Source organism: Sardina pilchardus, chromosome 5 (assembly GCF_963854185.1).
Source record: "Sardina pilchardus chromosome 5, fSarPil1.1, whole genome shotgun sequence".
NCBI lineage: Eukaryota > Metazoa > Chordata > Actinopteri > Clupeiformes > Clupeidae > Sardina > Sardina pilchardus.
In genome coordinates, this window is record NC_084998.1 from 10,146,144 (window position 1) to 10,160,253 (window position 14,110).

General features: G+C 43.3%; 2 protein-coding genes across 4 annotated transcripts in view; both read left to right on the forward strand.

Annotated features, from left to right (window-relative positions):
* Positions 1-156: 156 nt before the first annotated feature.
* LOC134080111 (beta-enolase-like) lies at positions 157-5,421 on the forward strand. 2 transcript variants are annotated; one of them, XM_062536357.1, is made up of 12 exons: positions 157-292; positions 2,148-2,237; positions 2,611-2,706; positions 2,901-2,959; positions 3,067-3,136; positions 3,226-3,359; positions 3,602-3,824; positions 4,028-4,225; positions 4,402-4,603; positions 4,813-4,921; positions 5,032-5,090; positions 5,190-5,421. In XM_062536357.1, exons 2-12 carry the CDS (start codon positions 2,153-2,155, stop codon positions 5,257-5,259), a joined length of 1,305 nt encoding a protein of 434 aa, XP_062392341.1. In that variant the 5' UTR covers positions 157-292; positions 2,148-2,152; the 3' UTR covers positions 5,260-5,421. The 2 variants fall into 2 exon arrangements, with proteins under 2 accessions (XP_062392341.1, XP_062392340.1); XM_062536356.1 differs by lacking the exon at positions 157-292 and adding an exon at positions 1,889-1,970.
* Positions 5,422-8,114: 2,693 nt separating this feature from the next.
* srrt (serrate RNA effector molecule homolog (Arabidopsis)) overlaps positions 8,115-14,110 on the forward strand; it is a 12,246-nt gene continuing 6,250 nt past the window's right edge. The window contains exons 1-9 of one of the 2 annotated variants that reach the window (XM_062536360.1): positions 8,115-8,232; positions 9,229-9,355; positions 9,626-9,754; positions 9,865-10,011; positions 10,138-10,326; positions 11,957-12,126; positions 12,815-12,990; positions 13,244-13,354; positions 13,667-13,850. In XM_062536360.1, coding sequence (XP_062392344.1) covers positions 9,237-9,355; positions 9,626-9,754; positions 9,865-10,011; positions 10,138-10,326; positions 11,957-12,126; positions 12,815-12,990; positions 13,244-13,354; positions 13,667-13,850 — 1,225 coding nt within the window. In that variant the 5' untranslated portion in view covers positions 8,115-8,232; positions 9,229-9,236. Of the gene's footprint in view, positions 8,233-9,228; positions 9,356-9,609; positions 9,755-9,864; positions 10,012-10,137; positions 10,327-11,956; positions 12,127-12,814; positions 12,991-13,243; positions 13,355-13,666; positions 13,851-14,110 lie in introns of both variants that reach the window. The other variant, XM_062536358.1, reaches the window with a different exon arrangement.

The following is a 14,110-nucleotide window of genomic DNA, read 5'->3' on the forward strand; positions in this document are numbered from 1 at the left end:
CTGCTTTATATTTAAAGGTGATGTGGTTTCACTTTTGAATTCATATTTAAGAATGAAGGCCTATGTGACTTAGTAAGAGACTGAAATATGTGTATTTTCTTGTAATGGCACCAGCTATTCAAAAGCACCATCTACAGACAGCTGGTAGTTACTTCACATGCAGGAGACTGTTGGGCTGGCTTTAAGATTACCTCCGCATGAGATGGTTGACATTAATAAGGGGGAGTTTCAAATAGCTGCCCCACAGTAGTAAGGAGAGACTATCCAAGACACACAGGCCACCGCCACATAGGTAAAGTTTGTTTTCCTTACATTTCTTTTTACTTTATTTGTGTTTGCCAATGGTGTATTGAATGCTAAAAAAAAAAATACTCTGCTCGAAAATCTGACTATGGGGTATGTAATGAAGTCTGAAGTCTTATCTATGTTGGAAAGCAGTATCTTTAACAGGCTTGCTGGAGGGGGAAATATATTATGTGCACCATTGACCGATCACTGAAAGTGTCCAGAAGTCTAAAAGCAAATGGTTTATAATGTAAGTGCTGAAAACTTTAGCCTGGAGGGAAACTGAACTGGACAGTTACACATTCATTCACTTGTGTGTGCATTTGCTGTAAAGTCTAGGGGCACTAAGCCTATGTCTCCAGAGTCAAGAAGTGAAAGCCTTTTGTGTTTGTGTATCTGAGTAGGAAGAGGGTAAATGTGCACTGTTAAGGCCAGCATTGGAGAGAACGAGAGATAACTGACCATCAGGCAGCCTTGTGACCCGTTCCATAGGCAAGACTCAAGATGGCCAGTTATCTCATGCTGGAAGGATGTGGTATTCTGGCAGAATTCTCCAGGGTGTTTGTTTGGACTGGCATGGTGGACATATATGTTAAGGCTAGGGGATAAGGAGCATGACTATATGAGACATAAAAGGTCAATGTATTTCCAGTGCCTCTGCTGGACACAGCTAAAGAAGCATATATTTGTAATTGTTGCGGAGGGAATAATCATATTGTATGCCTTTTGATCATAACACTTTTGATGGAGTGAATCAAACTTGTTATTAACTGAGTGACCATAACAATTTTATGAAGTTGCTCCCTCAGTCAAAGTGTTTTATTAGAACTCCTGTGGGGGGTATATTCAGTGCTCAGCGTGCTTCACAATATCTCTGGCATGTGTCACTCTGAGGCCAGCACTCCACAGTATCTCCTGGAGTGAGCATGGTAACAGAAGTAGACCTATAACTGCAGGGGAGAGACCTGGAAAAGTCCCACTGCTGAGTATTATAGTATGCATACACTTGAATTAAGGTGGGAGAAAGAGCTTCTACTCAAGGAGAATTGCTTCCTTCCCTCCCCAGTGGTACAAATGTTTCCACATGCTGTATTTATATATTTATACGTATATATTTAGTAATAATAGGTATATATTTATTTTGTATATTATAGTATTTAATTATTTTCATAAAGCTATTGATTGAATTGACATTCTTGTTTATTATCGCTATTCTCTTTGATGTGGTATTACCAACTTTTACATTGTTTACAGTTAAATTGAACTATTGTATTGTTGTTATTTGTATGTCACTGTGGACAAAAGCGTCTGCAAAATACCATAACCATATGTCCATATGTACAGATACATGCATTTGCATGAGTATGATGTCTTTGCATGTTATCCTCAGGTGGCTCATAAGGAGTAAGGATTATAAAGGCATCTGCGATGGAAGCAGAGTTTACCGTGACAACGCTCTGCTTCTATTTATAGTCCTCCAGTGTTGACTCAGCCAATCACATCACACTTCCTGGTCCAACCCACAGCCTTTGCTTCATTGGTCATTTAGCAGAGTCCAATGTGGCTATTGGTTGTTAATGTGTAGGGATCAGGAAGGATGAAAGTGGACACCGATCTTGAGTACTGAAATGACAAGGACATAGGGCTCAATATTGCAATGGCGGTACCAAGGCTTTTAAATACAGGTGACAATCCAAAGATGATAAACAGGAAACATGAATGGAAATGTCAGATTTGTATCTTTGTTTACATGACACTATCAGGCTTTGATGGAAGGTATCAGGATGACAATGTGTGGAATTATAAATATGCTTTTGATGTGTTTTAATATTTCAGCTCATTTTGCTTCCCTCCCCTTGCAGCCAGGATGTCCATCGCAAAGATCCATGCTCGTGAGATCCTCGACTCAAGAGGAAACCCCACAGTAGAGGTGGACCTTTTCACACATAAAGGTAGCAGCACACACCCTGGGTATATATTGTACATACAGGTCAGGTCCAAGTCTCCCAACAAACTTACAAGACAGCTTATTAATTTACACAAAACAAAGGTGTTGTATACCTTTGCCTACTAAGGAAAAAAGTATAACGATTATAATTTTTTCTTTTATTTTTTTTATCACAATGTTGTGACCATCCATCCATACTAAGGTCAAGAGGTCACAACGCTGCAATTCAAAATGGGGGTATAAAAGAAGCGTGCGAATGTCTACTTCTAGCATATTCACTTTCGTCTGTACTTGACAGGGATGTGCACACCTTCCACATCTTTTCTGCATGCATCACATGTCAAAGGTGAAAAGGTCATGCAGGTGTCTGCCCTCAGGTCGCTTCCGCGCTGCTGTGCCCAGTGGCGCCTCCACTGGTGTCCACGAGGCCCTGGAGCTGAGAGACGGAATCAAGCGCCGTTACCTGGGCAAAGGTGAGAGATCAGGCTGCCAGCCACAATATGAAGTATACTGGTGACAAGGTTCAAGGTTCAAGGTTCAACATAGGTGTCTTTTAGCAAATGGAAAAACATGTCCTTTGTCCGAGTCATAGTTAAAAGAAATAAAAGAAAATAAAAAATACATAGCTATTATTCATGAACTGAAACCTCATGTCTGTTTTGCTCAGGTGTAATGAACGCAGTTGGGCACATTAATAACCACATCACCCCCAAATTACTGAAGCAGGTCAGGAAGAATGATTGGTCTCATTCAGTTCACTACTGCATTTGGCGGCCTGTGCTGGACCTCACTATGGCCCTCATGATCCTTTTCTTCCCACTCTTCCCTTGCAGAAGCTAAATGTGGTTGACCAAGAGAAAATCGACAAGCTCATGATTGAGCTGGATGGCACAGAAAACAAATGTGAGCATCTCAGCACATCAGGATATCTTCTATCTGTTCTATTCTGTCAACCTCAGCGTGTCCCTAAGTGTGGAATGTCCCTCTTTCAGCTCAGTTTGGTGCTAATGCCCTCCTGGGCATTTCTCTGGCCGTGTGCAAGGCAGGAGCGGCCGAGAAAGGCGTGCCGCTCTACCGCCACATCGCTGACCTGGCCGGGAACAAAAAGGTCATTCTACCTGTGCCTGTAAGCTTGTTACCAATAACAACACAACAACATCACATGAATCCAGCTGCAACTGTAGTAACTGGCATAACTGGAGGTGTTCTTTTGGATAATCCCATTTACACGTGTAAAACATCACGTCACACAATTCTTACTGCTCATTAGCTGTCAACGTTGCAAAGTTGCCTCCCTTCAGTTGACACTCATGCATTTTATTCCCTGTTGTTGTCCATATCATCTCTGTGGGTACCTTTCTCGCCAAGGCCTTTAATGTCATCAATGGAGGATCCCATGCTGGTAACAAGCTTGCCATGCAGGAGTTTATGATCCTGCCGGTAGGAGCCCAAAACTTTCATGAGGCCATGCGCATTGGCGCAGAGGTCTACCACAACCTGAAGAGTGTCATCAAGAGCAAATACGGCAAGGATGCCACCAATGTGGGAGATGAGGGCGGCTTTGCTCCCAACATTCTAGAAAACAACGAAGGTGTGTTCATCGGAATTAGTTTGACCTTTGACCTCGCAGTGCAGAAATGAATTCAGTCATAATTATTCAGTTTGTGTTTTTGTTGTATCGTTATTTGACCCGTATGGCTATTCCCCCTCTTACTCAAAAATAGATGAGATCAAATTGTATCACTACCACCTCCAAGTTCCCAACTTGCATCTGGTCTTGTCTGTGGTTTATAGCTTTGGAGCTTCTGAAGTCTGCCATTGAGACGGCAGGCTACACAGACAAGATCATCATTGGCATGGACGTAGCCGCTTCAGAGTTCTACAAGAATGGGAAGTATGACCTGGACTTCAAGTCCCCCGATGACCCGAAACGCCACATCACTGGAGAACAACTAGGAGACCTGTACAAAAGCTTCATCCAGAAGTATCCAGGTATTGGCTCTCTCTCATATATTCACACCATCACACTTACCTGTACACAACAGAGATCTTGTTGAAACACCATTGTTCATGAAGGAACTATTATCATAAACATCTACGCACTCATTTCCCACTTTAAATATTCCTCCAATATGTTCAATAATTATAGTAACTCTTTTCCTGTGCAGTCCAGTCCATTGAGGACCCCTTTGACCAGGATGACTGGGAGAACTGGGCCGCATTCACAGGATCAGTGGACATCCAGGTGGTCGGCGACGACCTGACAGTGACCAACCCAAAGCGTATCAAGCAGGCTGTGGAGAAAAAAGCCTGCAACTGCCTGCTGCTGAAAGTCAACCAGATTGGCACAGTTACAGAATCCATCAAGGCGTAAGTGTATAGCACTTTAACAAGAGGAGGTATCGATGATCGAACTTCTAAGTATAGAAAGAATAAAGAAGGAACTGCCATTGATCTGACCACTTGATCTCCCACCTCTTGATCTCCCAATTGATTATGGCAGCCATGATGATAGTCAGTGTGTCTGTAAGTTGGTGAAAGGATGAGACTGTGGTTGGTTTAGATGTGTTTCTCCACAGGTGTAAACTGGCTCAGTCCAATGGCTGGGGTGTAATGGTCAGCCATCGCTCAGGGGAGACAGAGGACACATTCATCGCAGACCTGGTGGTTGGCTTGTGCACTGGCCAGGTATGCTTGCTCTCTGAAAAAAAATATATGCTTGTGTTACAGCTTGTGTTACATTTATTGTTTGTGTTACAGCTCTGTTCCAGTATGTTAAGGCTCTCCTTCCTTTACAGATCAAGACTGGTGCCCCCTGTAGGTCAGAACGTCTTGCAAAGTACAACCAGTTAATGCGGTGAGTCCTTTAAAAATCCCCTTGCGCTGTACTTATTGTAATGTTGAAATAGTACCCTTGTATTCAAGTAATGTCAAACAACTATTCTCATCCCCTCAGCATTGAAGAGGAATTGGGAGAGGATGCAAAGTTTGCTGGCAAGCACTTCCGTCATCCCAAAGTCAACTGAGTCTGCTCATTATGCAGACTTGAGGACTGGTCTTAAAAGTCATCAAAGTCAGCAGGAAGCCCTTCCCAAAATGTCTGTGTCTGTCAACTCATTTCACTCTTTAAATTCCACTCTTTAACAACAGGTGCTTCTGCCATGAGGCTGTGAATGTCAAATAAAATGTAACAATACAAATAGCGTACTGTTTTACTGAAACTAACAACACAGCTACAGTATGTGTAGTTTATTGATTTTGAGTTCATCTCATGACTGCTGGCATCCCCCCAAACTAAGGGTGAAATAACATGGCGTGATGTGGTCAGTTCCATTGTTCTGAGAAAGAATGCATCAAAGCCCCTTCTGAATTTTTTTATTCAAGGTCAGAAAACATTAATGGCAAAAATACGCCATTCATGATTCATTTACTCAGCTAATTAGTGTAATGACTGAGCTCATGTAAAGCACCACATCAGAAAGATTAAGGTGGTCTTTTCTAATTCTGTGCCTCCTGTTGGGTTCATGGGTTCATTATTTCTTTAGCTAGACTTATGAATGAAAATAGCCTACTGTGATAGGTATAGTATCGGCTATAATCATCTTTTTGAACGCATGCAGGTGCCACGCTTTACAGATCCCTTTAAGGCTTAACTGACTAACTAACCAGAACTTTGCTTTTGTGCATAGGATCATGTATAGGAAACAATGTATGAGGTAGGCCTATATTTAATTCAGTTATTATTAGCCCTAATGAATTTCTCTATCAGAGTCGTCAATTAGTTGAATAACTCATATTAGGAATAAAAGACAAAAATTGGCGTATCAAATTGTTTCCCCATGACATCATAGGATGGTAATCCATTAAAGCACTTACAAGTTTACTGGGTGAGACATGTGTAACAGCTGGAGTGGTATTCACAATGCATGACGTCATCTGTTGATGATCTATAAAATCACTGGCACATTGCCAGAACACACAAGCTCACCTCACTGGCTAGTCACATGTGACAGTTGATCCCAACAATTTTTTCCAGAGGATACTTTGGATTTTACCAGGTGCTACTCGTCAAAGTTTGTATCCCATCAGAGGACTTGAGGGAATGATGGCTCGATCAACCTCTTCTTCTTCTTCAGCTTATCTATACTTTTTGTTCTTTTTAATCTTGCCCTCACCACTGGTGCAATCCAACCAACTTGATTCTCAGGTGAGCTTTTTCGTTAAAACGTATGATGACCTGCATGATTTGTTAAAACATGTAACTAATATTTGAGAAGTCCATCCCAGTTCAAGAAACATTTCATTATTAAATATTGTACAAATTAAGCTAAATAATGAATTGCTCTGTGGTGGCAATGATGTAACCTCATTTATTTAAGAATTCATTAAAGCAAGACAAGCAAAAGACTCTCAAGGATGTTACAGCAATTCTTTTTGAATGAATTAACCAAATTCATCCTCTCACATAGATCTTAGATGACCTGTTTGCTGCACATCTTGACTCTGCCATGCCCAATGCTGACGCTGAGGGATCCGCTGAAGATCAAATGCCCTCACTATCATCATCATCATCTTCTTCCTCATCCTCTCGACACGGACAGAATTTATCAGAAGGGATAGAGCCACAAGTGGCCAGAGAACGCGAGGCAGATTCTAGATGGCCCCATGGCCTGATGGAATTCATTGACCAACAGATAAAGTTCCGAGGGAGAACTAAGAAAGCAGAAACTGTTTGAGTCAGAACCTTGTTGGAACCACTGGAGGGGGTGGGTTGCTGATGTGGTTTTGTGATGGCTATGATGTGAGAGATGGCTATCAATTCAAATAGGAGGTATACGAGTGTGTGCATATAAACCAAATCACTAACAGAATTTTTAAAACAAATGTAGAATATTGGGGTATGTCATGTCAGAATGTTCCTCATACCTATGATCCATTTACATTATAGGTGAAAATGATCAACCTTGCTTGTGATGTGGAGTATAATGAAGATATCAAATAAGAAAGCTACAGAAAATGTGATTTCAGAAGATGAGCATTGTAAGATAGGATCTGTGAGATAAGAAATTAAACATTTTCACTTAGCCTACTTCAGGCCAATGTCACTTGGTTTGTACTTTTTGTGAATATTTTATGTGTAGAATTAAACCTTTTCTCTTGCAGTCACTCTTACTAAAAGAAATACGTACTCCTGACGTCATTTAGATAATATTTTATGCCCTCTCTCATCTTGAGGAACTGCTTCAGTCGGGTACGCTTGCATTTTTGTGACATGAGAAGCAACATACAGGAGAACTTTAAAAGACATTGGATGAGGGACATTCTATACATTTCAAAGTTAACAACACGTTTTCTTATTAAACAACATTTCAAACAAGTTATAGCCTATAGGTCTACCAAAGTTGTTAAAGCTGTTGCTGCAGGTCTTTCCTCTTCTAAGGTGATATACATACAGTTTAATTGAATTGAATATGTTTTGTCATGCACCTACAACAAACACACTGCGTTACTGTGCAAAACAAGGATATTAAAAGATAAATAATAATAATATAAAATAAAAAAAACATAATCACGTTGCAGTCCAGCCTTTGAGGTGTCTAAACAAGGCTAAAGCCTACCTTACACTGACAAGATTTGGGAAAGATTCTTGAAAGATTGTAGTCTTTTGAGTAAAGCTTGAATGATAGGCATTAGTTCAAAGACTACAATCTTTCAAGAATCTTTCCCAAATCTTGTCAGTGTAAGGTAGGCTTTAGACGTTAAAAAAAAAATAAAAAAAAAAACAGGTGAAAAAGACATAAATTTCATATTTTTCATTTAGATTAGAAGGTCTGGACCAATTTAGCTCCCGTGACTCTGCAGTCATTGGGTATTACCTAATCGCACATTTTCACGCGAGAAGTTGCCATAGCTGCATTCTTCCTCCTTCTGCTAACGTGAGCTACCGCTTCGTGGAGCTGGCGGGAGTTGAATCTGGTTGAAACCAGAGAGAGTAGTCGGTATGTCACAAATTTACCTAGATACAAGTGTTTATTGTGTGTTTTAACATCGCTTAATGCTTTACGAGTTTGTGATGTTGCAGTAATTCGACGACAGCGGCTTTTTTAGCTTTGTGCACATTAGCCATTACTTGCACCAGAGAATGTCTACCTAACGCTAGCCTATTTAGCTTGTGTGGCCTGGTGAAGCGAATGAATGGCTTTGTTGGTGAACATGAACTTTGCCAAGCTATTCCCTGAATTACATCGATTCATGTGACTTATGCGCAGATAATGTACCTGCCCAATACATGTAAAAGTAAACTTGAGCGTAGAGGTCTAATTTCCAAGCGTTGGACAATCAATGTAACTATGCTCTGTTGTTAGCTACCATAGCATAGCTGTCCTAATCAAGCATGAAAGGAGTTGGGAAATAAGGCAACATTATCCTCGCAATGCAGTGTTCGTTGCTCGCTATTTGTCTTTTTGCATGGGGAACGCATGCTAACTTTAACCCATTTCAGCTCCACTCATGAGCTAAGGTTACATTGCTGCTCTTGGTGCATTGCTTTTGTTGAAAACTTCAGGTAGCCAAAAGCATTAAGCTAGCGTTAAGTTGGCTAAAGTTAGCTAACGTTACTTACATGAGGTTCGAGCTGGCAGGCAACTTAGCTACCGGTATGCTAGCTTTCAGCCCAGTTAACAACAAACCCACAGATACTGTAGGATTTAATGTTTGTAGGATAGTACGTTGTCAGCTGTCGGTATGCCAAGAATTGCTGTTACGTTATTAGCTGCCCACTGACTTCTGGGTTGCATTCCTTTGCTTAGGCCTTTGTCCGTCAGAAACACCTTCCCAGCATTGGGTTAGGTAACCTGAAGCTGTTAATGAACACATCTGAATGATCATAGCACGACGTTGACTAAACACAGCATGTTTATCGAGTCGGCATTAGACTATTAAAACGTCGACTGATTTATTTTGCCATTACAGCAGTTTTTCCATTATTTGCGCAGTTTACGTCATGGCAGACAGCGATGATGAGTACGACCGCCGTCGGAGGGACAAGTTCCGCCGGGAGAGGAGTGACTACGACCGTTCTAGAGAAAGAGAAGACCGGCGCAGAGACGACTGGAGTGACAGGTGAATGAGAGGGAGCAAAGGGCCATCTGATGGATCAGAATATAACTGTATTTGGAAGGTCTTAATAACTCTTAAACAAACTAATTTATTTGTAATGCTAATGGGTAACTTGAATTGAGGCCAGATGAACTGCATTGCAGTGATGGGAGTGTATAGTCTGATTCTGCATTCTGATGGTGTGACCACCACATAGTGTTACTGCTGATGGCTTGAGAATTGTCATTTAATGGTGTTTTCCCTTGTTTCTGATTACTGGCGCCCATCGGGCAGGGAATGGGACCGAGGGCGGGAGCGCCGCAGCCGCGGGGAGTACAGAGACTACGAAAGGGGCCGCCGCGAACGATTCTCGCCCCCCAGGCACGACATGGGATCCCAGCCTAAACGGATGAGGCGAGACTGGTAGGCCTCTATGACTGTGGTGTCAAGTGTGAATACTCTCTTGGTCGGTGTACTCTTGCTTGCTTGGTTCTCTTGTCCGCTTTCAACTCCGATGTCTCGCTCTTGTGTAGGGACGACCACGGAGGCGACCCATATCATGGAGGGTTTGACCTGGGCTATGGTGGGGGTGGCGGGCCAAGTTATGCCCCTCCCCAGCCTTGGGGTCATCCAGATATGCACCTGATGCAGCCTCACCATGCTATTCCTATCCAGGCCAGGTGAGTTTTGCCACCATCTTTGTACATTATCTTCTAATTCCTGCATTTGCTCTGTGTTGATGTGGGGCTTCATGTAGACAAACAGACTCCCACCACCTCTGATTATGGACTGTTTTTGTCGGTAAGGTTGGGAAATATCCATGACATGGACCTGGGACCTCCTCCGCCTGTGATGAAGAATTTCCGAGAGTTCTTGCTCTCGCTCGATGAGTCTGTGGACGAGATGGAGGCGGTGAAGCGCTACAACGAGTACAAGATCGACTTCAGGCGGCAGCAGATGCAAGACTTTTTCCTGGCCCACAAAGATGAAGAGTGGTACGAACAAAATTGCCATTGTCGTTCATCTCAACTCTCGCTCACATGCATTGGCGTTACCCTTGGCAGAGGGAAAGTGGATATTTAGGGTTGCCACGATTCACACAGAAAGGATTTGATCTGTCTACATGAAACGCTACGTCTACATGAAATGGAAGATGACAGGGTGCCAGACAGTTATCAGAAGTAGGCTATGGCTGCTGGCATTTTAAGAAGCAGAAAGTATGATTTGGAGTAGAAGCTGGTTAGTTGGACTGCCAGCAGAAAGGGTGTTTAAGGAGTAGGCTTAATTAGTACTACTGTCCATCACTTATCATGGATGTCAGATGGTCCATAGCCAGGGGGGTTGAGTAAAGTCTGCCTCTAAAGGATTCTACTGTTACAATGGTACAACATCATCGTCAGTTATCATTTCAGGTAAAAACAAGTCCTTAATATCTGTTGAGGATAAGTTAACAGGAAAGTAACCAGGGACTGTCCTAGGAAGTTTTTCAATAACTAATTCTGTTTCAGTCTGTGTTTGCTTTAAATGTGAAGGCTTGCAAAGCTGGGCTGCCTGATTGGATGCCTTTGTGTGGAGTGTCCAAACCCTGCAAGGCAGGTGGTCACATATTAAGCATTAACTGTTTTGACTTGGCCTGCCTTTATGTCACACTATTTTCCCCACAGGTTTCCAGTGGTTGTGAAGGAATGTCAATGCTGTTATGTTGCTTTTTTGTTTTCTGCGTTAACAAGACAAACACTTCTTTCCTCACCCTCCCTCCTAAACCCTTCTCCATCCCTTCACAACCGGGTTGTGGAAGAAAGTGGGACCCTACGCAGGAGTCATGAGCAGTCAGTCAGGGCTTGCACTGCGCACAATGCAGTTGCTCTTAGAAAACCACAGTACTAGGGCCCTAGGTAGTCAGACAACACAAAACCTAAGCCTGTTGCGTATACGGAACTAGATTTTTTTTTTTTTCTTAAGCGTGTGATATATCATTTTTTCCCCACTCTTTTTTTTTTCTCTCTCATATTTGGATGCGATCGAAAAAAAGCAGAGATTGCGTGTGCACATGCGCACGGCGGAACGTGTTTTTTTTGACTGAAGGAAACATCTCTCTCAGTCTGTATGTGTGTTAATGCTGGGAGCAGAAAAGGTAAATTTAGTCCACACCACGCCAAGTTCTGTTTTTTCACCTGAATAGCTTAATGTAAAACATGTTGCTTTAATCCTGTTTTCTTCCTTTCATCTCTGCTTGAATTGTGGTGAGTGGAATAACCAAAGAAAAAAAAAGAATTTTATGACAGTGATATGCTTTCAGTTGCTTACCCTTGAGAATTGATAGAATCCCTGTCCTTAAATGGAGTCAGTGAAAATGTTCTGTTAAATGGAGCGGGTTCTGGTCAAAAGGTCAATTGACCCAATAAATAGCCAGGCACACTACAATACACATACTCAATTCTCAGTAGCCTACAAGTCCAAGTGCCACTTGCAATTTACAGTTTTTTTTTTTAAAGTGCCCTAACATGCTTTTGCTTTTTGCCCCTGCCCCTGCCCCTGCCCCTGCCTCTCCCCTCCCCCTCCACCCCCCACCCCATCCCGCTCCGGCCACTCTTGGAATGTCTTGGTGCTTTTGCTGGTACTCAGGTTCCGCTCCAAGTACCACCCCGATGAGGCTGGCCGACGCAAGGTCGAAGCTCACGCAGCACTGGAGAACAGGCTGAGTGTCTACTCGTACCTCATGGACAACGGCTGGTTTGACAACGTCTCTCTTGATATCGACAAGGCCCAGGCCATCATCAAGATCTTGGATGCAGGTACTGGCCATGTGAATTCAGCTAACCTCTGTAACGGAATTATGAAAATCAGACATGTTAGACTGTTATGAAGATTTACCACCAGGAGGTGCGTTTGTGATGAAGCACCAGAAAGTTAATTACTAGAGTGTTGATTCGCTCACCTGTGTGCAAAGGGCAACCAGGCAGCCGTTAATGTCAAGCCATGGTACCTGTAATTGGTCAGCACAGCGGCAGCTATTTCTCGTCTGTCTGCAGCCACAGTCCTTAGGCTCTTCTCAACGTCTCCTCGATCCTCCGGCTCGTTCCCACTGATCTATAAAGAATGATGTGATGGCAACAATGGGATAGTCTATCCAGTGTTATTTATAGATCAGTGGGAACAAGCCGGAGAGGAGAGAGGGTTGAGGAGAGCCCCATGTGCCGTGGTCCAGAGCCATAGAAAGAGAGTTGCGACATTCTTTGATGTTTGATGAATCGCAGGAGGGTGGGATGTACTTCTGGATGCTGGAAGGTGTAATCAATTAACTCATTGACTACTGACCAAGAGATTGGCTGTAAATAGTTCCAAAAGTCCCATAACGAGGAAATGGCCTGGAAAAAGCACTGCCATTTTTTCCTATGGAGGTCTATGGGAGTGTCTCCACTCTGTTTTATCTACCGCTCTGCCGTGGTCTCATTGTCCTGTGGCGTGTGTCTCGTCCTCCAGCTGTGATCAAGATGGAGGGAGGCTCGGAGCACGACCTGCGCATCCTGGAGATGCCCTGCGAGGAGGAGGAGCGGGAGAGGCTGTCCTCCGGGGGCTCCGAACCGCCCAAACGAGAGGAGCTCCGCCCGGCCGACGCCGACCGCAAACCACCCGCCGAGAAGGACAATAAGGAGAAGGTGTGTGTGTGTGTGTGTGGGAGGGGTAGAGGAAGGGGAAGAGGAGTTATTTAGGGCTGCTTTCCCAGATAAAGGAGAACTTCAGTGAAGATTTCCCTTGGGAAAACATGCTTGTAGTCTCGGGACTACGCTTAATCCATGCCCAGGAAATCGGTCCTTGGAGTGTATGTTTTTGTGTTTTGGGGAGTATGCAGTAGACCCTTTGAAGAACAATCCATGCCAATTTTGTGTGACGTGTATGTGTGTTCCATAGCCGGAGGGAGCAGCAGATGCAGAGAAGGACGCAGAGATACAGGACACTGGTGCTGATGGAGACAAGGCAGAGAAGGAGCCCACAGTGGAGGACCCTCCAGAGCCCAAAAGGGTACGTGTGTGTGTTTAGATTAGATAATACTTAATTGTCTGTTACACAAGGGTTACAGAAAATTTTCTTTGACAAGGCTCCAATCACAAAAAACATTCACACAGACATATAAGGACAAGACATGGGGTGTTGAGGTATCAGCTGTGGTAATAATTTTGTGTTCAGTATGCTTATATATATATAATATATATATAATATATATATATATATATATAGTGACTCATCCATTCCACTGACTTTTCAGACGTGCACCAATGTTCTGATGTGTGTGTTCCGATACTTAATTGCCGTCTTTGTGTCCCGCCCATCCAGACGTCCAAGAGCAGGAAGAGGAAGAGGACGATGAGTGGGGACAGTGAGGACGAGGCTAGCGCCTCGGACAGCGAATCCGACTCCGACTCCGACTCCAACTCGCAGACCTCGGACAAGCCGCCCGAGAAGGAGGAGGGAGAGGAGAAAGAGGAGGAGGAGGGAGAGGAGGGAGAGGAAGGGGAGGGTACGTGCACATCATTACGTCATCTCTGACTGAAGGAGGTATTAGGCGCATTCGACTTCATGTAGCCGTCTTAAGACGACTGCAGACGAGACTATTTCTGACATTTTGATACGTCTTTCAAACCGGAGTTGTACATACGTCATGGTTGAAAACCTATCAGAATGTCAGAAATAGTCTCGTCTGCAGTCGTCTTAAGACGGCTACATGAAGTCGAATGCGCCTAGTATAAGAACTGGAGAAAGTGAACAAGTCCCGCCCCC